This window comes from Corythoichthys intestinalis, chromosome 4 (genome assembly GCF_030265065.1).
Source record: "Corythoichthys intestinalis isolate RoL2023-P3 chromosome 4, ASM3026506v1, whole genome shotgun sequence".
Classification (NCBI taxonomy): Eukaryota; Metazoa; Chordata; class Actinopteri; order Syngnathiformes; family Syngnathidae; genus Corythoichthys; species Corythoichthys intestinalis.
Window position 1 is genome coordinate 54,943,198 of NC_080398.1, and position 25,705 is coordinate 54,968,902.

The following is a 25,705-nucleotide window of genomic DNA, read 5'->3' on the forward strand; positions in this document are numbered from 1 at the left end:
CAAAATAAATGTTTGATACAGGCTGTATTGGAGCACATTAGGGACCAGTGCTACTTGATGTTTTATCCAGCAATGACTACTGAGCTAAAATTGATAGTTAGCATTATTGAGTTTTTATTTTACACCCTCATCACTCCACATCGCTATGTTATGTTACAGCCTGTATGTAAGATACGTTAGCCACGCATCGAAAGTGGTCATAATTAATAGAAACCTAGCCCTCCACAGGGCTAACGTTACTTGAGCTAGTGACAGTAACGTTAATCTTATTTATTAGCGCTTAGCGCTCTTTATTAGCGCTTAGCGCTGTACTGCTTTAAGATGGCGGCTGTTTACTAACGCTGCCCAGACGCGGCTGATTCTGTCATTTCGCATCTAGTTTAACATACATGTGATCTCTATGAGACTCATCAGACGCTACCTGCTACCAACATAGCATCGTGCGGGCTAGTATTTAGCAACGTCGGCGTCGTTTTTAGCGGCTGTCGGCTGCAGTAAGTTTTTTTTTATTTTGCTTCTTCCTCTACGCACGTGACATCAGCACGTTGTCCCGCATTAAAAGTAGTCCGAGCAAAACGTGATGCTTAGAGCTGTCAAAATAAACGATTACTCGAGGTGAATAAAATTACTCGGATCAGTTTTTAAACTCGAGTTACTCGAGTTGCTCGAGTATTCGTTTCAGCTCTAGTATATTGTATTATTATATTGGGGATGGCGTGGCTCAGTGATAGTGTAGTCGTTCCCCAACCCAGAGGTTGTGGGTTCATTTCTCCTCCAGATGAGCAAGTATCCTAAGTACTAAGTAAGTATACTAAGTATCCTTGAGCAAGATACTGAACCCCACGTTGCTCATGGGGCTGTGTCACCAGTAGGTAGATGAGTGTAAAGTACTTTGAGGGCCTTAAAGTGTAACACGATTTACCATTAGTCTTGTAGTAATTGTTCTGCGCAGTCACAGACTGTATACGTACATACATTTCCATGGGTTTGCATAGTACTATTATTTTTTACTATTATTTATTTTTTTGTTGTTGTTTTTTATGCGTTTATATTGTTTGATTATTTTTTCTTAGGAAGACTAAAGCCTGTTGAGTAACCTGTAGAGTAAAAAAAATATTGCCATACAGTATATAATATACTGTATACTATTTGGCAATATTTTTTCATATAAATCTGAATTTTTCTATCCAGACGGAGGAGGCACACTTTAAATATATTAAAGTGAAGTGCACCTTTGAGTGAACTTCCAAGTAAAATTCAAGTATCTCGAGGCCGGGCCTTCTGTCCTCTTTTTTGGAAATCAAAATATGGTCACCCTATATTAAGCCTGTCGCAATATGCAATAATTCCATTTATCGCGCGCTAAATAAAAATGAAGGCGGTAATTTTTCCGCTGCGATTTATCGCCTCGCGTGCACGTGCGTGCGCGCGTGCAGCAGACGTGCTGTTAAAAGTTCGGATTCCTCGTTACCAACTGCGTCCAGCAAAAACTAGCGCTGGAGCCAATCGTTCCCATTATATCCTATTGTTCAACATAAACCGGCCGCGTCAGTGCTCCGGAGTGACTGTGGACCATCTATGGCGCGCCGGTGTTGTTGACGTGTGGGTGCTCCCGTCAGGAGTGACATTTCACGCGGGGCGGCTATTTTTGGGCACAACGCCGGATATTTACAACGAAGTCCGCCAAAACATTGTTACCGACTTGGGTGCTACGAACAACCTCGCTTTGACAACTAACAGCTGAATAAAATTAAGAGCGCTGTGCTTCAAACTCGTCCTGTTTATGAAAGTCGATTGTCTAATGCTGGTGTTGTGTAGTAATGAGCAGACGTGACTTCAGCGGCGCTTGCTAACTTTTTTAATGTGCGCACACACTAGATATCATGAAATGGCAAACTAGATGTGCTACTTCCATGCCACTGGCTACGTGAGCCCAGAGTGATTATGGGACACGTAGTCCATATACTACATCGATGAATTCTAAACTGTCATGACTGAATGGAAGTTAAGAAGGCCAAATCAATCCATACTAGTGACTATAGATAATGTTGCAAATATTGTTAATTCAGTACGTGACACAGATGGAATCGGACCACAAATAGGATGTCTTGCTCATGTAGTAAACCTCGCTGCTAAGAGAGCTGTAGCAATCAACAGTGTGCCCTGCCTCACTTTACAAACAGTAAAGATTGTTCTCAGCACTTTTATACAAATTTTTTTCAGATCAGTAAGAAGTAAGCACATAAATTTTATGCACTCAAATGCATGTTTATATGATGGCAATTTCATTTTTGCTCGTTAGCAAACAAAACAAAACAAAACAAAAAAATATATATATAATTTTTTTTTTACAAAGCATTAAATGTATTGAATCGGATCGAAAATCGTATCCCCCATATCAAAAATCGTACCGAACCATGACTTTAACTGTATCGTTGCATCCCTATGGAACACCATCGCAGAAGCTATGACAGGAAAAGTTTTGATTTGCCTAAATGCTTAAGTTATTAAGTGCAATTATTTATTTTAATTTTTTTAAAACACATTTTATTTATTCTGTGTTTCTGTGCGGTATCAATATTGTTGTTTTTTACTTAAGAGTCTATTGTTTTTAGTTTTTAGTTGATTTCTTGAAAAGTATTTTTGAATTTAAGAGTAAATATTTATCACGTTTAAATGGGTGTACTTGATCTATTAATACATACTGTATTCTCACTGTGTTATTGTAAATTGGTTTTTGAAAAATTGGGGGGGGCGCAATAATATCGCATATTGCAATAATTTATGAGAATAATTATCGCACACTAAAATTTGTTATCGCGACGGGCCTACCCTATATTAAATAATATTAAAAATCATCATAATTACAATCATCCTCGTAATAACAATATCAAAGGCAATAAGTCGTTTCATGTTTCAAGATTTTAGTTTTAGTATTTTTTTAGCACCGGACACATGAAAATGAAGGGATAAGAAGAGCATACCTTCTATAACACAGTGGCAACATGGCTACAAAAATACCTGGTTTTTGTGGTGGCATGAGCTTGGTTCCCTTAGCCTTTTTGTCGTTTGCTGTGATTATCACAATCTGTATTAATGCATAGGCTCCAAAAGACAATGCCTCTGTTCCTAACATCCTGCATCAATCTTTTTAGGACTACACAGTCATTCTACCAGATGTATGAGCAAACGCAAATGCAGCAAGATTTTGTTTTGCTTATGGTAAAGGGATTTATTCACTGTACTTACATGTTCTTCAGATTTCATAATGGTATTGGCTTGCTTCACGTTGTTCTGATGTTTGTTTGTGACATTTCGGGCGACAGCCCAGGGAAGGTTGCATTATATTTTTGTGCTGTCCTGTATAGCAGTGTAGAGAAAATCATTTATTTTCCACTCTTGGTAACATCACAATGCCGTTGCACAATATTTTATCAATGAATAATGCAAAAACCTTAAGAATACAATTCTGGCATGTGCAGAGGATGCATTTCTGTCAAGGTGAACAATTTGGGACTAATTGAAATTGGATTGGTTTGCCCTTGTTATTCTTGTTTCTGCTTCATTGCCAAGGCACTCTAATGTTTCCTGTATCTATATATTGCCAATCTGTTGTTCTTCTTTTCACAGGAATCTTAACAGTTGTTTATTCATTCTGTTCCCTCTTCCAAAAAGGCGCGCGCACAGTTGCCATGGCCAATTAATTTAGACAAATCTCACTCAGTGTCTCCCTGTGGCACAGAGGATATATGGAAACAAAGAAAATGCCAAATCTACCTTCTGTTTCAGCCCAAAAGACACATTCATGGTGCTCGTTTGCATATTTGAGCCACGTCATAATGAAAATGAAATTGCTAACATTCTGTGTCAACATGCTGTATAACTGGATTATAGAGACATAATAACCCTTCTTTTACTGCAACATTTGGACTATTAGGCCAATAAACGTAAATCATGTGTAATACGTTTACCTTAATTAAGAATTGTGTTTGTTGCTCTTGTCATTTTGCATAACGTACTTCCAACAATGTGTCATTTAAAAGGGGAAGGCAACAAACATGTATTAATAAGTTTTAATAATATTATTGTTAAAAGCGCTATATAAGTATAACACCATTTACCATTTGTAAAGCATTTCAGCACATTTTTGTTCAGTATTTAGTCAACGGATTACAGCATGTTGGTTGATAAACAGACAAGAAATGCTTTACTTCACATGATCATCCTAAACATTTAGAAGGACCGAATTCAAGAAAAATAGCATGAATGTTATTCTAAATATAATATATATTTTTTTAAATTTCACGTATACTGCATGCAGAAAAAAAATAGTTTTGTAGATGCATAGTTTCTATATTTAGAAGCTCAACTGCATTAGTATGATCAAATACGACACAAATTAGTTACACCATGTGTTATCAAGTGGAACAAACTTTCCGTGTTTGTCAGTGCATATCATTGTGTCACTTTATGTACTGAAAGAATTGTTTTTAACCAGCATATAGTGAAACTTTTTTTTTTTTTTTTTTTGTACTTTTGGCATCACTTACAAATTACGGATCCAGTTCTCAAATAACGAATGTGCCTTCTTTTCCCTTTGCACCCATGATTCCTTCGATGTCCTTGACACCATCCACCCGGCCCACAGGATTCAGATGGACCTGCCAGACCAGAGGCTGTTCTCCCTCCAGTGTTTTCTGCCCTACGTCAAGCCAGAGTGGTTTCATCCACCTCCGAGGAGGAAGAGGCCCTCACAGAGAAGTTTCTTAAGATCAACTGCAAGTACATAACTGATGGAAAGGTAATATGGTGTGATCAATGTTGAGCTTAGATTTAATTTTTCTTAAAGGGAACCACGGATAAAAAGTCATCTACTGTAGTTCTTAAAAGATAAATGTTAGTACAAATTATGATAATTTGATATTAAAACCTGTCTTGATGTTTTCGTTTTAATAACATTTGTAAAATTAGTTTAACTAGTAGGTAGCCATTTTTGTTGACTTTGCAGGGCGGTGACATCACATGGTTACGCTGCCGGGCTTCCACAGTGTTACTCTCTAACTACATAAACATGTTGTCTGTTCTGCGCTTAAAGTTTCTTTCTTTCTCTGGGTCCCTTCAAGAAATTAGAGAAAAATAATATAATATAATTTTTCAAAGCACTCTTTTGTATTTCAACAATAACATTTTCGCTAACCTCAAATTTCCAACAGTTGTTAGATATACTATATATTACATCGAAGTAAGCACACATTAAGTTACTCAAGAATATCAGACAGTAAATGGATGTGGAACACGATCATTGTCAGTGCAGGGTAGGACTTTTGTTTCATTAGAGTAGCAAGTCAGACAGTCTTCTTGCCTTGTGCTCCAAGACGGAGCGTTTTAGGAAATCGTTTATTCCTGCTGCAGTCAATATTTGTCCTGTCGATGTCCTACGTTTTTATCCAAATGCCCTTTTATATCCAGTGATCCCTCGCTACTTCGCACCCCCAGTCCATCGTAGATTATTTTTTTTATTTTAAAAAAAAAAAAAAAAAAGATAATAATACAGGTGAGCTGTCCCGAGCCGATCGCATAGTCTCACACTCCCCCCCCTCCCTTTCCCTGCTCTTTGTTGGTCAAGCAGGGAGTGCACTGGAGTTGCTTATTAAGGTAAACGATGATTGACAGATGTTTAATGTTTGAAGTTTGGTTCTCAGGCAAGATCAAAGCTCATCATGAGTCAATCATCATTCAACTTGTTAAACAGTTGCTACTGCTGCAACTCATCCTGAGTAAGTGAGCAGCTGAGTGGATTTGTGTGGACTCACTCAATGAAGCATTTAAAAAAGCCAAGCATTTTTCTGCGTTATTCTTGTTTAAAAATAATTTGGTGGGACAGCAACATGTTTAAAACTTATCATAAACTTATCATAATTGTTAGATTTGAAGTGTTTAAAAATTATTTATTTTATTTAAATATATATAAAAGTTTGTTTTTTTTAATACTTTGGGGGGGAAAACAAAACATGTATTATGCGAAATCTGAATAAATACATTGAACATGGTGGGGCGGCTACTTCGCGGTTTTTCACTTATTGCGGGATCACTGTACAGCAATCTTCATCATTCACTGATCAACCCCCTTAGGGGCCATTTACATGGTGATGCTCCAACAAAAACAACAGAACACAACCCATTTCATCTTTGCATTTTTATTGTTCCGTCTCCATTCGAATAATGTCGCAATTCCACGGGGAAACGATGGGCTGACATCATCGGAGCGACAGCGTTCACTGAGTTTTCCATTCATATTGTTGCGGAGCAAGCCCCCACAATCGAATCATTCCACTTTGGAGGCCACAATCAAAAGCCTGCGTCTTCGCCTTCCGTTTTCGCCGCCATCGTAATAACGCGAGGCCATTCCGCAACACAATCGTTGCATGTGGTGTTGAAGCGTCACCATCTAAATGGCCCCTTAGCCTGGATTAAATGGTATTAGAAGAAGATATGAATACAATGGGTTCATGGTGAATCAACTAAAGTCTTCTCAAACAGAGTTATTCAAGTTGTCTTGTGAAAATTATTCCAGTTTTAATATCGCAATTTATATTGCAAACCCCCCAAAAAGTTGCAAAGTCATTTTTTTCCAATATCATTTAGCCCTAGGGCTAACTTATTGCAACATGGCAATTGCACATAATTTATGTCATGTGTTTAATTACCATTTAAAATCATTCTCAAATTGTTTTAATAACAAGTTTCTGTCATGAAGCAAGATTTTTAGGGACCATTTACATGGTGACTCTCCGAGAATACGGAAAATTTCAAATTTACATTTGCATTTGCGTCTCCATTTGAACAATGTCTCAATTCCGCATGTAAACGATGTAGTATTGATGCCAGGCCCTAGGGGGCAGTGCAGATTTACAGGGTGACAGAGAATTTTGCACTTTGACCCCATCAAGCTCCCTCAGCCGGAAAAAATATGCCCGCCCACTCGAAGCAATGTCATTTTTAGAGATGCCGATCGATCAGGTCCGATCACGTCATTTTCAAAGTATCGGAATCGGCAAAAAAATATCGGCCATGCCTGTTTTTAATATATATATTTTTTATTTAAATCGTTTTCTAATTGTATTTAACGTTACAGACATAATATATTACACTCATACAGAGTCTTTAGTTTAGGCTTAAGGTAGGGTTAACAACATTATCCCTACAACGGCGGCAATTAATTAATTTAAAAATATGTCACGTTAAAATATTCAACGCAATTAACGTATGCGCTGCACGACCCTCTCACTCATTGTAGCGCTCAATCTGTAATGACACTGTTTTACCACTATAGAGAGATAATACACAGCGCAAACTGAGTAGAGTGAATTCCGGCAGCCTTTGGATCCGTTCTTTAATTGGCTAAAGTCTTGCAATCCCTCTCCCTATGATTAGAAATATCATGGGAAGCAATGTCGGGAAGCAAGATGGCTAATGATCATTGTCTTAACACCCTGAGTTATTTCCCAAAGCAGAGAAGATATATCCATTGGTAGCACGACGCACAGTCATGAGTCCACTTCCCATCATGCATTTGGGATGGCCACAGTATCAATTACTGAAAGCTCAACAAATACACTAGATGGCAGTAGGCATGTGCCGGTATGAGATTTTGACGGTACGATAACCGTGAGCAAAAATACCGCGGTTTCACGGTATCACGGTATTGCAATTATAGCTCCAAAATGTGTTATTTTGAGATGTATGGGTTAAAAAAAAAAAAACTTCTTTCCATTGAACAGGATTTTTTTTTTAGAACATAGTTGCAAATTGGAATATGAATGTATTGTTAAAATATATAAATTATCAATTAAAAAAAACAAATTTTAAATAATGTAGACTATACCCACAGCCACAGCTCAAGTTGCTCAAGTTTAGAGCAAGAACAAAATAATTTCTATAAAAAAAGTAAAAACTCTTTTGAATAAAATTTTTAAAAATTTATACTGCATAATTTTTTTTGAGGATTGAAAAGCTCAAGTGAAGTTTCGCCATTTTCAGCCACTGTGTCAACTCTAGTCTACATGATGTCATGCCTTTGTGTTAGAAAGAACAAAGAATTCAAAAGTTAATAAGTTAGTTAAAAATGTATAAGTTAATTAAAATGTAAATATTGTTGTGGAAAGGTTTCATCTTTAAAAAAATAATAATAATAATAATTGGGAGTGAGACCTCTCCTTGATCCAGCGAACGTGGATTTGTGCTTAGGGCAAGATCATCTTTCCTCAATTAACGATCTTTGATGCTATGCCTTTTTTCCCCTTCATTCAAGAGAATCATGCTTGTTTTCTCACTCTGCGGCAGTAACACTCGACGAAGTTGCTCTCCCAGCTAAGCCTAGGCTAACATTCGTCTTTTATAAGCTTTTAGTTAGTTTGTATATCGAATTTCAAAGGAAAATATGTGTTTTGTTTTTGGCGAACTCATAGTGCTAATTTGTTTAGCTACTCACACATGGAAAAATACAATTGTACAACGTTTTAAATGTATTCATTCTGTATATTTCACTTACCACGATTTGAGAGCTCAATAAATTGAAGAAAAGAACGCTTTATGTTTGGAGTATTTGTTTAGGGTTCGCTGGCTGTTTAGCCGATAATCACTTTCACACGCAGCAACAAACGGGAGGGGGTGAGCGCTGCCGCACCACGCCACTTCTGGCTGGATTTTTGACACATGAAAAATGGCGAATACCGTACTACGGTCTGACGGAAAATTTTAGTGGTTTTGAAACCGCGACGTTTTCACACCACGGTAAACCGTGAAACCGGTAACCGGCACATGTCTAGATGGCAGTATTTAGTCACAATATACAAAGTCACAAGTCTTTCTATGCGTGGATCCCTCTCACAGAAAGAATGTTAATAATGTAAATGCCATCTGGAGGATTTATTGTCATAATAAACAAATACAGTACTTATGTACTGTATGTTGAATGTATATATTCGTCCGAGTTTTATTCATTTTTTTCTTAATGCATTGCCAAAATGTATATGATCGGGAAAAATGATCGGGAATGATTGGAATTGAATCGGGAGCAAAAAAAAGCAATCGGATCGGGAAATATCGGGAACGGCAGATACTCAAACTAAAACGATCGGGATCGGATCGGGAGCAAAAAAACATGATCAGAACAACCCTAGTCATTTTTCTTTTGTTCAAAAAGGCACAAAAATATAAACATTCAACATATTTAATTTAAAAATATTATTAAATCAGTAAATTAAAGCCAACAGTCCGCCATATTTGCTGTTTTTAATGTTTAGTAGCACCGCTGCGCACGCCCAATGTGACGTGTACGAGTGATGACGTTAACGGCGCGGTCTTGCGCCGCAGGAGCCTTTGATATGCATGCCGGGGAAGCACTCCTCAACCCCCCGCAATCGGATTCTTCCACTTTGGAGGCAGGATTCAGAATTTTTCATCTTCGCCTTACGTCTTCGCCGACACCATACTGGACTGTCTCAGGAAATTAGAATATTGTGTATTCTAATTTCCTGAGACAGTCCTGTATATATACACAGGACTGTCTCAAAAAATTAGAATATTGTGTATTCTAATTTCCTGAGACAGTCCAGTATGCACGCGAGGCGAGTCCTCTACTCAGTCATTGCGTCTTTGTGTCGTAGAGTCGCCATGTAAACTGCCTCTTAGTTGTTTTATTAAACTATAGAAATGCAAATTTGGAGTGGTATAATGTAGCTTCTTTTAGGGGGCTGCATCTGTCAACCTAAGTCTTAGCTAATTTCAAGCATAGATTTCATTTGATTGACTAACAGCAGGCTTGCTTGTACGTTCCTGCTGGTGTGTGGACGTCTTTTCCACCTCGCTCGGTGTGACATATGAGCACAATGTCAAACGCAACTGCTCCCTTGCCTCCTCCCCACACACTTCTTCAGAGCAATCAAATACCACATTTAATTTGTTAAGTTATACTTGTCACCTAATGTAGCAGTGTGGTGCTTGACGGTGGCAATGACAAATGCCCTGACGTCGAAAACTTAGACAAACATTGTTGTCAAAAGCTAATGTTGGTACCATTATTATTCAATGTTCATCTGTCCCTTTGCGTTGACATAATAAAGCTTCAGCTACTGCTTCTAAGTGGTTCTTTCCCTCTGGAAATTCATCCAGCCTGCTTGCCAAGTCATTGAATGAGGCACTTTTTTTTTTTGTTAATTAGCCTCATGTTTTTCCGCAATAGTGGGGCGGAAGTGCCAAACTTCTTTTTCACAGAAGCATTTTCAAAACTATTCCGATAGTTTTCGTTATTTTTTATTTGTATATTTTCCAAACTATTGGCCCATTGTAAGGTGCTAAACTGGAATTCTTTTTCATGAATTGTACGGACTTCAGCAATCATCTGTTTGCCACTGACATCAGTGTGTTGAGACAGCTTTCCTGGCCAAACGCGCACACACAGGTCCATGGTATTGAACCACCACTGATTCACTTTTAGCTTGTAAATGAACACATTTAAGTGGTCAGCACTAGCAGTCAATAACTTCTCCTTGATTTAGAACAGTAACGATTCCAGATCAGGTCTCTGTTGTACATGTGACCACGGGGTCGTATTGTTTGCCGTATTAAACTCTTAACTGTTACTTTCTATGTATTGAAAACGTTTACATATGATTGCCCCCTGTGAGCATGAGACGAAAGCTTTACTATATGTCTACAGGGTGGATGTAGAGAATAGCAAACGCACAACAGAACTATAAATTCTGCCTGTCACTGCTCCTCAAAATCCTTGTTCTCTTTTTTGTTTTGTTTTAGGGTTCAGTAAGTGGGGTGTTACTGGTGACACCCAACAACATCATGTTTGATCCTCACCGGATGGACCCTCTTGTTCAGGCCCATGGGTGCGAGGAGTATGGTATCATGTGCCCTTTAGAAGAGGTCCAATCTGCCGCCATCTTTAAAGAGCTCACTGACCCCAAGATCAGAGAGACTGTGCCAGAGTAAGAGAATTCGTCTGAGCACAATCTTAATTGCTTATACAAGAAAATGTACATGCAATAAGAGGCTACTTTCTTCTAACTGAATTGCTTTTGTTCCTTCTGGAATAATGTCCTATTTTTAAAGGACTTCAAGTCAAGTTAATTTGTGTCACACATTCGCAACAGCCAACCTATACTAAAAGACTTTACTGAGCAAGACATCACATGACATTCAAAACAAAACAATGAACAAAGCACATCCTGAAATCCCAAGAACCATAGTCATTTTCATGTTTTTACACAAAGTTTCCGCGGGTTCTTAAAATGTCTTAAAATGTCTTAAATTTAAAATCCAGGTAATGAAAAGGCATGTGCCGGTTTGAGATTTTGGCGGGATGATAACCGCAAGCAAAAATACCACGGTTTCATGGTATCACGGTATTGCAGTTATAGCTCTAAAATGTTTCATTATGAGATGTATGGGTTAATTTTTTTTCTATTGAACAGGATTTTTTATTTTTCACAACATATTTGCAAATTACAACTTCAACAATAATGTTAAAATAAATAAAATGAGAGACTTGCTTATTTTCTATATATTTCTCTCTCAGTCCAAGTTATGATGCAGAAATGTGAATATGTTCACCTTTTCTGGGTTAATATACAACTACTACTAATATTAAGTAGTTGAATATTAATTAAAAGTGAGAGCAAGAGACAGCGCATTTTATGACTCGTATAATTATTTACACATAATAAACACACAGGCCACGGGCTGTTTTATGAAAATGTTATTTTGAACAGATGTTTACAATGGCGGAAGACTTTACAAAAGCACACTGAGACTAAGTAGTTAGCCGTCTTGCTAACTAGCCACGTTAACATTATGTTATAGTATTTGTTTTACCATCGCTAGTCACACGAAACACATTGGAGTGAACTCTCGTAGCTGGTGGGAAACGTTCATGACAGCGTTTACTTACCTTGAATTTTGTGTAAAGTGACGAATAAACGTGAACTCATGTTGGAGGTGTTGCTTGCACGTCAGCTGTCCTTTCTCCTTTAGGTCGTGGCTCTGTGTTTCTCTTTGGTAGTTGAAAAACTCCCATACTAGACTAGACTAGAGGTGGCGTGGCTCAGTGGTAGAGTAATTGTCCCCCCAACCCAGGGGTTGTGGGTTCAATTCTCTGCCCTGATGAACTCGTCTAAGTGTCCTTGAGCAAGACACTGAACCCCACTTTGCTCCTGGTGCTGCATCACCAGTAGGTGGATGGTGAGATAGTGTAGAGTGCCTTGAAAGGTGGAAAAGCGCTATACTGTATAAGTGTAACACCACCATGTAACACCATAGACTTCATTGTTGGGGTTCGGAAAATGCTCAGGTGTAGTTTTGACAGCAACAGCAGTGTCATCGACACTGGACAGAGCAACAACTGGAGGGGGAGGGGTTAGCGCAACCATTCCAAGCCTTTTCTCGCAGTGTTTTTGGAACATAAAAAATAGCTAATACCGTACAATGGTTTGACGGAAAATTTTAGTGGTTTTGAAACCGTGAGGTTTTCATACAACGGTAAACCTTAAAACCGGTAACCGGCACATGCCGAGGAATGAAGTTCTTAAATTGTTTTAAATGTAATGGAAATTTGCGGTAGGTATTACATTTCCAGAAGATGTGTTTAATGACACGGTTCCTACAGAAATCTTCCATTAGAAACGTGTGAGCTCACTGGCTGCCATTAACGTCGCTAGACATCCAATAGCTTACCGCACGTAACACGTCACCTATCTTCATCAATATTCATGAAGCTAACAACTGTTGCTAGGGGGTTCAAACTCGCCTGTGTCACTCATGCTAGACGCATGTAAATAGTGTAGGAACGAGATGTCTACTGAGCTAAACCTAGTAATTCTGCCCGAAAATGATGTCCCTGGTGCCAAATTCACTGGTTAAGATGTGGAGGAATATACAACTGTTCCATTAAAGAGATGGCTTCAGTGCAGAGGGCTGAAAAAGACGGGAAAAAGAGCCTATCTGATCCAGTGGTAGCTTTTTATCGACACCATTTTTTGAGTTTTTCTTTCAAAAGCGATCCTTTACCACCATATGCCCTACAAATGTGCTGTACTTGATAAATTTGAATTTAAGTGGACTAGATAAGGAATTAGCTTGAAATATGCTGGATGAAAAATGCTTTATTCACTGAAGTTTTATGTATAACTTCAGTGGTCATAAAATATTTGATTGCTGAAATGCACAGTGCTTCACTACACCTTATTCTGATGTTATTCAACATGAGCGGTACGCTAGTCATAATGGCTGGATTAGACGTCTAGCGCCGTCAATGCCACTGAAACTAGAGCATTCACTGCCAGTCTTTTGTGGGCATTCACAGGTCACTTCCTGTTGATTTTGAGTCACTTCCTATTAATTTGGGGACATTCTTGAGTCACTTCCTTTTCAGTATCCAAAAACTCAACAGAAAGTGACCCGTAAATGCCTCAACAGGAAAATAATTTACCGAAAATCAACAGGAAATAATGCAAAATGCCTCAAAAATAACTAAGCATTGCCTGCCACTGATGGTGATAGATGTCCAATCCATTTGAAATGGGAGGTATGGCAGTGTCTACTAGTGATAAACACATTCCGATTAACACTTGAAGGATGAAAAGAGCTTGTTTTTCTATGAGCTGTTTTGCAGGATATCCTAGAATTATTGATAATTGTTGTACTGCCATATCGTGAGATCATTACTATCGTGAGCATTGTATCGCAAATCGTATCGTGTACCCTCGTGCAAAGATTTTTCTTTAGGGACAATGGGGGTCAAAGCTGTCGAGTTGCAAATGAGAGGAGAAAAACCCAAGTTATGGTGAAATAAAAATGAGTTTTGATCTAAAATTATATTCTTAAGGTCTTACAGATGTCTCAAAAAACATTAAATCTGACTTTTAAAATTGTGCAAGAACCCTGTTACACAATGACTGGGTTCGTTCAAGTTCCTTTTCACTAGTCTACCAGCTCTGCCCATCTCCCAAAAAATTAAATCTTCTCCTTCAAAATTTGCACTCTGTTTTGCACTCGTGTTTTTTTTTTTTTTTTTTTTAATGCTACGTGTTCCTACTTTTCACCTGTTTCTCAGTCAGTTCTAAATCTATGGATCCATTTATCAGTGCTAATCTAGCTCCTGAACTGTGACTCCAATACTTCTATTACCGTTCACTCTTTTTATATCCCCATTTTTACACCACCCACAGCTTTGACTCTCTTAGAAATGTGGCAAAATTCTTCTAATCATTGTGTTTTTCTCGCTGTGCAGCGGTCTGATAACATCAGCAACCAATTGATAGTTTAATTCTTCCCCATGTTTACCAGAATAAGAATGAAAATGCAATTATACCAGGGTTAATTAAGTATCCCTTCACCTTCCTACGCTAAGGTTGCTGCTCTGTATGTAGAAGGAATTAGCCACCTCTGTGGAATCAGTTGTTTCCTCCCACAGAATCGTCTGTTTTTCTTTCGCTTTCAGTTGGATTGTTTTTAGGTTGCAAGCCTGTCCAAGCCTGAATTATGCAAGGATAAATATAGTGTTGGAGCCCTTTAGAGTCTTTTCTTTCTTTTTTTGTTTCCTCTGCTGGCAGCATGGTCTGACCAGTGCTGCATTTAGCAGGTTGGGAGTTACTGAGCAGTTATTGTGCTTCCAATCCGTCCCTTTCACTCTCCCTCATCTTATGCATAATTTACTGTAATTCTATCCTATGTGATGTTGCTTAGTTTACTAGTTGGATAAATTGTCAGAAGGTTGGGTCAAATGCCTAAGTGATAAAGGCATTAGTATTTATTGGTAATGGATAGAATTGCTTATATGTCTCATTTCACACTGTTTGTCTTTCCAGTGACTTGGAGCCTCTGCCATCCGAGAGACATCCTTCCCAGCAGAAGGACCAAGAGCAGTTCCTCAAAGAGCCAGGGGCCAATGACAGTGGCAGCACTGCCCCACGCAGCACGGAGGGCTCAATTTCAGAAGATGTCTTCACGGAGTCTGAGCTGTCCCCCATAAGGGAGGAAGAGCAAGCGTCCAACGAGGACGTCTGTCTGGACAAATCGTCCGGTGCCTCAACAGAGTCTGTACAAACCGTGACACAGGGGGAGCCTACTGGCACACAGGCCCCAGGCAGTGCCTGCAGCTCAGTCAGCCATCCTGAGGAACCTCCAGCGGCGGACGCCTCGTCCACACTAAGAGACAGTCCTCCACACACTGCCACTGAAACAAATATTCAGTCCCCATTGGGATCCAAGCAGCACAGTGAAGAGAAGCCACCAAGCACACCCACTACCAGCACCGCCACTAGCCAGGCCCAGTGCCCCAGCAGCAGCAGCAGCACCTCTCGCCCAGGTTCTCAAAGTGCAGACACCCCACTTGCCACAGACACTCTTTCCGTCACAGCCAGTCCACTGGGGGATGTCAACGATGGGACTGAAGACTCCAAAACAGACTCTATGCAACAAGGGACAGTGGAGAAAGATAATGTAGACGAGGGAGAAAAGGGCAACACAGAGAATTCACAGGGTAAATACAGATTTCCTCTCTTTTTTTTACCAATAATGACTTAACTTTGACACTGTTATTGTTACATTATGAAAGTGAATTGTTATTTTAAAAGCACTGTTGGCCAGTTGATTATACCCCCCCCCCCCCGAACACCACTGGTTTATTGATGATTAGAGACGGTAACTTGTTAAAAATGGGTTAAAATGTCTTTGTGTTCGTTCACGTTTTTAAAACTCTTTGTGTTCGTTCACGTTTCGTCTTCAAATGTTTTATCAGGTTCGAGGTATGGAAACTGGCCGATTTAACTCCACTGTTGAAACTTTCAGGCCGCAAATCTTGCATGCAGTCATTGTACTCGACGGAGTTTCCATGCTGAAATATTCACAGACCGCCGACATTTCTTCTCCTGGTTTGTTTTTCCTCCATATGAAAAAGCCGCCCCGGCATTGGTTAAGAGCGGCTATTGGCCCGCTCTCATTCATCTGGAGCACGCCAATAGCGATAGCTGCTTGGCATGCAAAGTGATCGCGTGCCATCACACAACACAGCGTGTAGTAAGTGTCAGGAGAAAGAAGGCTGCGTTCAAGTGATACCGGTAAATGGTTTCAGCGCCTTATTTGTTGGTACTCGCCGATACCGATACCACCATTTGGTGCCGCTACTCTTATGCCGCTACTTTGGGCTAGCGATGCTATTGCCAAGAGTAGCGCTACTAATTTCACCAATGAGACATCGCAGCAATAATCACATGACTCCATTACACCAATAAGACACAAGCTTGCCGTTCAATGATCACGCAAGTCTGTTCAATCACGCGTCTTTAAAGCCATAGCAAATGAAGTATTTGACATAGAGCACTGCCCTCAACATGATTCGAAAGCACAGATTTAAAACTCTCTCCAAGTTTTTATTTGGCACCGATTGAGCACGGAAAACCGGAGATATGATCCTTTTAATTTCATAACAGTAACTATGAAGGAACTACAGTATTCACTATTCAAACTAGGAACTATTTTCACCACAAGATGGCAGGGCATTCATGCTATTTGGACAAATAATGCTTCATTACTGTTATTTTTTTTCTCTTTAATATATATTTTTTTTATTTCTTTGGCATAATGTGGTTATGTAATGGGTTGTTGTACAGTATCATTTTAACAACAGTTTATATAGATAAGTTTGTGCTGAGAAATAAAAAATACCATTGTTACAAAAATAAGCATTTACTGAAAATGTTACTCATTACTTGAGTATTCTTTTCACTGGATACTTTTTTACTTGTACTAGAGTACATTTTTTGGATGACTACTTTTACTCTTACTTGAGTAATATTATTTTGAAGTAACGCTACTCTTAATTGAGTAAATTTTTTTGCTACCCTACCCACCTCTGTTTGTGCATCACCTTTGATTGACTTTACAAGGCATACTCACATCACTGAAGAAGCAGACGCATGAACCGGGAAACGCAGAACTGGAAATAAAAGCACAAGTAATTTGAAGAATTCTTTACAGAAAGAATACATATACATTAAACAACTTGGTGAAATATTCAAGTTAAAAAAAAAAATTAACAAAAAAGATTCTTCGCACATTAAGAATCAAAGTCAACCGTCGGTGAGTGACACTGTTAGCTGATCCAATCCCTGGCTCCACCTCCTTCTTTTTTTGTAGTTTCATGCAGACAGTAACTGCCGTCTGCTGGGGCCGTCATTGAAATGCTAGGGGCGCCAATAGCCTACCACATGTAACACGTCACGTTTGCGCATTAATATTCATGATGTTAGCAAGTGTTGCTTGGGGGGTCAAACCCGCATTTGTCCCTCATACTAGATGCATATAAATAGTGTACTAAACCTACCAATTCTGTCTGAAAATGATGTCGCTGGTGCCAAATTCACTGGTAAAGATGTGGAAGAACATACAAATGTTCAGTTAAGGAGACGGCTTGAGTGCGGGCTGAAAAAGACGGGAAAAAAAGCTGACCTGATCAACAGGTAGCTTTTTTATCGACACCTTTTTCTTGTGTGCATTGCCTTACGCCACTGACAATGACATTCTCCTGTTTCAACAAGCTATCCTTTACCACCGTATGCCATGTCTTTCCTATATATTATAACCTCTGGTTGTCTTACGCCTCTGACTGTTCTTGGGGTATTTTCTATTGCTATTTTTGTGTAACAATCACAAATGCTACTCAGTGACAGCCAACGAACACTTTTAATTTTTTCATTCATAGCAAAACTAATTCTGTTAATTTATTTATACTTTCCCCTTACTAAGGTTGTTTCTTTATAACAGAAAAAGTAAAGCTGTTAAATCTAGAGGCTACCAATAGGCATGAACAGGGTTACTAAAAAAAAACTAAGGGCAAACATGGCTAATTTATTTAAATATCCTTATTTTAGAAAAATATGCCTACATGACTGTTGTGATATACTGTATACCGTATATATATTTTTGTTTGTTTGTTTTATTGTTGAGGTCATTCATTATCAGACAGAAGCAGCATGGCAAAACGCCACCCTAAAAAAATAAGTAAAAATATCAAAATGGCTTACCTCTTCGGGCAGGCAAATGATCAGGGTTGTCGATCTGTAAGACCATGGCCCCCAACAAAATGTTTACTGCATATGAAGGTGCATGAAGGTGCATGGGTTCACCTTGCTGGGGTTAAACTGGTCTTTTGGACGTCCGCACAAGTTGATCCCATTGTTTACATTTTTTCCCTCTGAGCTTTTGGCTTTGGGAAACATGTCACGAAAACATCCTTATTATGTGGACAGTCGTAATGTCTAGAGGTGTTTCTACAAGTTCCATAGCAGCAGTGTTTACTCTTTTTTGAAAGATTAGCTGCAGAAAACAAGCAGTACTAGCATTGCCTGTATGCGAGCACGCTTCTATGTTGACCCCCTTCCGGTTTACGATGGTGATGTCACGCAGCCTTCTGGTCTAAAATTAGCATTCATGCGGTATGCTATTATAATAGCAGACAATGACAATGAATGCGCGTGCACCTCGCTTGCATGCGCCCCAAGAAATTTGCTGCCCGACCATGCCAGGAACCGCCATTGCCCAACGTGCCCCATACATAAACCACTAGAATACACCAATTTTTATGTATTAATATTCATTAGTTATTAACTGAAGGTAAACTTTTGATTCATTTAGCCTAAGTTTTGCTGAATTTTATGACAATCTTTAACCTACAGAAATAAAATGCAGAAAATTGCGTGTTAAATTTACCAATCGTAACATGTCTTTTACAATAATTCATCAAGTCCGCAGTAGGCAATGCTGAAGTCACTTTTGCATACAGTGCACCTAACCATGGTGTCGTCATTCTTCACCTTAACAAGGATATACTTTAGTGTATTCTGCTGTGAAGTGAGTTTTGTATTTCTGTTGCTTACTGGAGGATTCGCCCTCTGTCATCTTGCAGGCTTAACTGGGTGAAGACTTCAAACACGTGAGAGAAAATTGAAGCCTCCCCACACTGAAAGCTTATTGACTAATTTTGCTTACTAAGCTTACTGAGTCGAGTTACTATTACAACTTAACGCTCTCGCTCGCATTGTCAAAACACTCCCTCACATAGTCGCAAAATCTGGGATATTTTATCTGACTCGCGGGCATCAGGAAGCCAGCACCCATATCGGAGTCTCCGGGAACTTCCTTGATATTTGGGATGTCTGCATTCATGATTAAATCTTCCCATTAGTTTTGGATGAAGTAATCTAATTATTTTAAGTGTTTTCACGTATTATCGTTCTCCAAAATAGTCCCACAAATGTTACGTCTCACAGTACACACATTATATTAAAATCCTTTCAATGTAGAAAACGGGGTACCCACAAATGAAAGTCCTTCAAAACTAAACTTTAAAGTAGATTGAAGAAGATTCAAATTCCCACAATCAGTAGTATCTAACTATGGTCAAAATTCCCAAAATAATTATTGCGGTCCCTGAGAAATGGACGAAAACTACATTAATTGTTTTCAATTTACGTTGGGCACAGCCCACTGCCTGTAGACACACATTACATTACTACTTTAAAGTAAGCAGTAGAAGAAGGTTCATGCTATCAAAAATGGTCATATGAAACAAAAAGTAACTTTAAGACCAATATTGGTTGGCCTTTGTTGGATGTTTGACTTGTCGCCCAGATCTCTTTGAAACACTGCCCAGTCGTGATAGTGGATGACAGGCACTGCCAGAGTGCTCGGGATTAGGAAGGGAAGAATCTAGCTTTTGTGTCGCTTTTAGGTTCATGTAGCTATTTGAGTTATTGCATCGGATTGCATGCATTGGCCCTTTTTCATTGGATGAGGCATTGCCAAAGCATTGTTTTGCATGTTTAGGATAATACAACAGTACGTTTGTTGTTTGTGAGACACAAACTCAAGTGGGTCACTATTCTTATGAAAGGATCCCTTCTAATGCCAGCTCTGAACTGATGTTCCTCAAGCCGTCTGTATGGTGCGATCCAATCACGGATGATGTATGCCAGGTCGAAACCGAGCCTCACAGTGACTCATTTGGTCCTGTATTACCCACTTTTGCTGGACTCTGTAGAGCAGTGATTTTTAACTCCATAGAAAGAAAAAAAAAAACAAGGAAGCAGCAGGGAGCTTTTGTTTTGGTCTGTTTTTTTCCTCCCCATTTTCACTCTGCCAGTAATTATCCTGCAAAAGCAGTTTTCAATTTAAGGATATACAGTACATCTCCATTCTGCATGTATTAATGCTGCCTGCACAAGTAACAACAGCAACCTCAGAAAATGAGCTACATAAATCCAGAAACGATAACGCCTATGCAAACTACCATTAATGTTTTTGGTCTGTCTCTTTTTCATTCCCAACAAATAGCTCAGCATAAGTGGCTGTGTAATGCCCCTGGCATTGTAATCTCATTCATTGTCCTAAGTGATAATGAAAACTTACTGTACTGTGTTCTGAACACGAGACACCACTTCTATAAAATTCTGTGCAAGCTCTTTATTCCCCTTCTTTTGAGGTTTCTTTTTCTTTGAGTTTAAAATACAATCAAGGAGATGTAGTTTCTTTACTCGGTGAGACATTTGTCACAATAGGTATTTATGTGAAATACAATACATCACGACAACCAAATGAATCTAGTATCTACAGTGTTTTGTTTTAATTTAGTCCCATTTTGGTTTTCCTCATTTAGGATCGACAGAGAAGAGAAAGAGGCACTCACACAAATTCCTTTGTCTACGGGTGGGGAAGCCTATGAAGAAGACGTTTGTTTCTAATGCCAGCGCATCCATGCAACAGTATGCCCAGCAGGGCAAGAAGCATGAATATTGGTTTGCTGTGCCACAGGAAAGGTCAGTCACTCTGCAGCAAATGCTTTTGAAGCCTCGAGATACATACTGTACATAATAAGAGTACATAGTTACCAGTCCTTGTTCATTTTGAAATTATCGTGACCTCTGTTTTGTCTCAAAGTACAAGACAACACTTGTTATAAAATAAATAACTACTGTATGTAAGGACAGTTGCTCAGAGAATCTAAATATGCAAGTCACAAATTTCTTAGCCCTCTGATAGCGGAGAAAATAATGTTTAAAAACTGAAAATGACACAGCTCATAGGTGCTGCCATTTTGTGACAAATGTGACATCAGTAATACTCACAGTCCTTTATTCTGGGGGTAATTCAGGGACCTCCAGCCAGGATGTGTCAGACCGCATTTGTCCTTCACCCTGTCCTGTTCAGCTGCTTGACACGGAGAATGCGAATCTGAGTGTCCTATTGGTCTGAATAGTTTTAATGTATCACATGTAGGGTTGGGCATCGTTTGAAATTGAACAATTCCGATTCCATGTTTCGATTCCCGTTCTGAACAATTCTCAATTCCGATTCTTTTAAGAGGCAGGGTAAAAAAATGAAAATTAAAAAAAAAGAGGCAAGGTAAAAAAAAAAATAAAGTTTAAAAACTTATTAGTTTATATTAATGTCTTAACTTCTGGATGATTTTTTTAAACTGTATGAATTTAAAATGAATTATTATTCATTATTATTTTATTATTTTTATTTCTATTTATTATTAATACAGTTAATATGAAATGTATGCGTTATATGAACTTCTCACAGGGTTACTTTTAATTTGTATATATGAAATTTATGAGTTATATGAACTTCTCACAGGGCTACTTTTAACTTGTATATAAATATCAGTCTTTGAAATTGAATGTGATGAAGTTTCTTTCCACAGGAGTGCACTTTCACAAAGATGTTTATATTTTTTCAAAAGCTCACGGAGAAAACATTTACACATATTCTTTTGCAATACGTGTACCTTAGCTGGGAGCTACGACAAAGCATGAGTATAAATTCTTCTATTGATTATAATTTGAAGATCTTTTAATACTGTTGATTTTAACGGAGGCATCTACTGCCTTAAGATGGCGGCTGTTTGCTAATGCCAGCGAGTCTGTCATTTTGCATCTACAGTGGGGAGAACAAGTATTTGATACATTGCATATGGGTTTTCCCATTGGCAGTGTATCAAATACTTGTTCTCCCCACTGTAGTTCTATACACGTGATATCGAGAATAGCCCGACGTAATAATACAACTTATTCTCGTACTATTTTCCATCCATCCATCCATCCATCCATCATCATCTACTGCTTAACCTGGGATCGGATCGCGGGAACAGCAGAAGACACGTAAATGATCGTTTTACTTACCTTTCTGACTGGTTAGAGGACCGGCGCGGCACTCAGCTATGCTGCTCGGCACTTGTATTCCATGAAGCCGGAGCTGTTTAATCATACTGGTCGTGCAGCCACCTTTGCATGATATAGTTGTGTTGCAAATGTTGCACTGAGCTGACTGGTCTTTTTTTTTGTAAAGTTGAGCCAAACTTTTGAGCGCCCCCGCACCGTGTCAATGCTTGTAAACAAATTGCAGTGCACCAACACGCACGTCTTGTGGCTTCTTCGTGGTTTTCAGCAGCAATTTTTTTCCGCTCAGTGGTCAGGGCATGGAAACATGGAATCAAAATTTAAAAATTCGAATTGTTCCGTGACCATCGGAGTGTTAGAACCGGGTACCATCGATGCGCGATGCTTGATGCCCAACACTAATTACATGGGATTATGATATACTCCCATTGTGATTATTCAAAGCAGCAAGCAGGAAGGGGTTATGGGGGCACAGAAGGGAAACTAGAAAAGTAGTGAGGGACAGAAGAGAATAAAACAACGACATGAAATACATTCAACACCGACACTAACTATGAATATAGTAGTGCTATTGTTAGCTAATTGTATTTCAAGTTGACACCATGTGGGGGGGGGCCTGATGACCGAGGAGAAAAAGGAGGGGGGAGAGTCAGAAAGAGATGTGATTAGGTGGGTTGGAGCGTACACAAATCAGCTATGTGAGGTGTAGAGCCCAGTATTATGTGAATCACTTGTAAGTGTTGAAGTGTTGACATCCTATTCTATGCTGCCTGATTGCTAATCCTGGCACCGATAGTTTCTCTACTTGATTGTACCCAGTCATGCGTAAATTTGATCAGACGTGTGATAGAGACAAGTGGAAATGTGTGAATCCCATAAGTCCTGCAGAACTCATGTAGTTTGAGTCACGTCTGAAGGGGCTAATCGGGAGGATTGGGACCAATCCCGGTGTGCCGGCCGGCCAGGAGGGCTGGTCTAGGTTTTACATATTTTTAATATGAATATACAGTGTATCACAAAAGTGAGTACACCCCTCGCATTTCTGCAGATATTTAAGTATATCTTTTCATGGGACAATACTGACAAAATGACACTTTGACACAATGAAATGTAGTCTGTGTGCAGCTTATATAATAGAGTTAATTAATTTTCCCCTCAAAATTACTCAAAATATAGCCATTGTTATCAAAACCCCTGGCAACGAAAGTGAGTACACCGCATGGGAACTACGTATCGGGTGCCTCGGATGCTTGTGCCATAACATGCAATTGGGACAGCCCTATTTTAAATAATATGAAGTGAGCCGGTCTAATGCATGAAATTTCCGGGCTGAAAATGAGTCCCACTCCAGCCCTGGTTCGAGTAATGAGTCTTTCTCAAGTTGTGTCAGGAAACTAGAGCAGGCTGCAGGATAAAGGCTTCCACAAGATTCAGATCGGTCGGTTGCGAATGCCAGCTGGATCAAATTCACAGCTATTATAATCAATGTGTATAGTTCCATAGTACGCATGAGCTGTTAACTGTAGTCTACAACTGTACTATTTCAAGTGCATAAATCATGTTCAAGTTTTTCATAAAGGCTCTGAGTATAAAACATTATAATAATTTCTCAGTACACAAATAAGACAAAAGTCTTGTTCATTCAGATTTTTAAAAAAAAGTGCTCCTGATTGACATTTTTTTATCTCCTGCGCAAAGCGCACAACAACTTGGTTGTTTTTTAAAAGATTTCATCTGCAATAACTTTTTGCCCACAAATAGATTATTGGTTTTCTATTCTAGCAATATTTAAGGAATTTGCTCCTCATATAAAAGGTGATCCTTGTCCATGTTTTGTAGAGTTCAGGTGCAGAGCATGCTAGCAAAGCCTACAGAATTGTTGAACATGCACCATCTGACTTGAGCAAGGATTGTTTCAGTGTCACTAATGATGAGTGCTTACCAGAAAAAAAGAGAATTAGCAAATGGCAGCAGTGGTGACAATGTAGCTGAGGGTGTTGAGGAAGATGGGAATGCTGTGGAAGATAAGGTTGCTGTAGCAATTCAGGGAGCCTGAAGTTGCAATTTGTGGGAAGTAACTGGAGCTTTTCATACTTTCATACTGCTTTCTTGTTTAATGACACGGTGCTCCTGCCAACTAGTAATCACATTTGAATCAGACAAGCATCAGTGTCATTTTTTTTTTTATTAGTCATCGTTCCATTAGGATTTCAGCTATGCAAAGTGTTGAGTGTGGGTCTACAGGAATCAAATTCTCCTCAGGTTTTATGTCACTTTAGAAGTTTAACCTGTCCTGTTTTTCTCCTCCACCGGTTGCTTAGCTACAGCATTTCCCACCTGCTGAACAGTTTTTGTAGTGTACTGCTCGGTCGATAATAGCTGAGGGACATGTTAGATTCAAAGCTAGCAGTGAAAGGTATGGCTTGTAGCTGTTGCCACTCATTTAACTTTGCACTGCAACTATTGACGGGAGTACTGCTTAGGTAAAAGAGTGGACAACTAAACAACTCAGAAAGTCTTTCATCACACGGCAATAGAATTTCCATAGTTTGACTCAGATAAAAAGTGAGGCTTATGTGTTAAGTATGTAACTTGGCAATGGTTCCAGAGTCATTATGTTTACTTGCCTTTCACTAAGCCTTTTTTAATTGGAACATTGCCAGTAACACGGTTTCACACGGCCGTGTAAACACTAATAAGCTTGGGAAAATGGAATATGCTCTTTTTTTTTTTTTTAAACCCTCTGGCCATGTACTGTATATGACTATTTAGATTAAGGCTGCAACAACTAATCAATTAAATCAATTAAAATCGCTTAATAAATTAGTTGCCAATGATTTTGATCATCGATTTTTGCAAGCAGCTATGAGCAGTTTCATTTGGGTCCTTGTTTGTGAGTACTGTGAGACCGCGCATGGCAGTGATTAGAACAAGTGAGAGAGGGAGTTCACTGCTACACGCAGGTTTAGTTGCTTAATCAATAATACTTACGCAAGAGATTGTCATGTGTGTTGTTAAATCCAGTGTGCCTCAGTCAGAGGTGAGTAAATGCAGCCAATTGTATTGTTTGTATTCTTTGTTGATGAGTAGTTACTACTTAGCATGGATTGCTAAGCTAGTTAGCAATTATGCTAATCAGTGTCTTAAATGTCCGTTCGTATTATGTTTTGGAGAAGCATATTCGCACTCGAGTTATTGTTAGATACTAAAGTTGTCTCATTTCTGAAACACATTCCTATAACAGCTTAGAGTCTCCTTTCAATGCAAACTCCCATTCAAACTGTAAATTGTCATACAAGAGAGTGCTTTGAAACTGGATTTGGATTGTATTTTTAAACAACGGTTTGATACAGAAAACTGATTCATTACAGTCTGCCTACATCTTATTCAATTTCGATGTTTAGTTTGTTTAAAGGAAGTAAATGTCATTGACACAATTTATGTCAGCGATTTGACCA

General features: G+C 38.9%; 1 protein-coding gene across 8 annotated transcripts in view; it reads left to right on the top strand.

The window, feature by feature from the left end:
* oxr1a (oxidation resistance 1a) overlaps positions 1–25,705 on the top strand; it is a 330,399-nt gene that overhangs the window by 273,173 nt on the left and 31,521 nt on the right. For all 8 annotated transcript variants that reach the window (XM_057833157.1, XM_057833156.1, XM_057833160.1 and 5 more), the window contains 4 exons: positions 4,649–4,801; positions 10,816–11,000; positions 14,877–15,550; positions 20,723–20,882. In XM_057833157.1, coding sequence (XP_057689140.1) covers positions 4,649–4,801; positions 10,816–11,000; positions 14,877–15,550; positions 20,723–20,882 — 1,172 coding nt within the window. The remainder of the gene's footprint in view (positions 1–4,648; positions 4,802–10,815; positions 11,001–14,876; positions 15,551–20,722; positions 20,883–25,705) is intronic.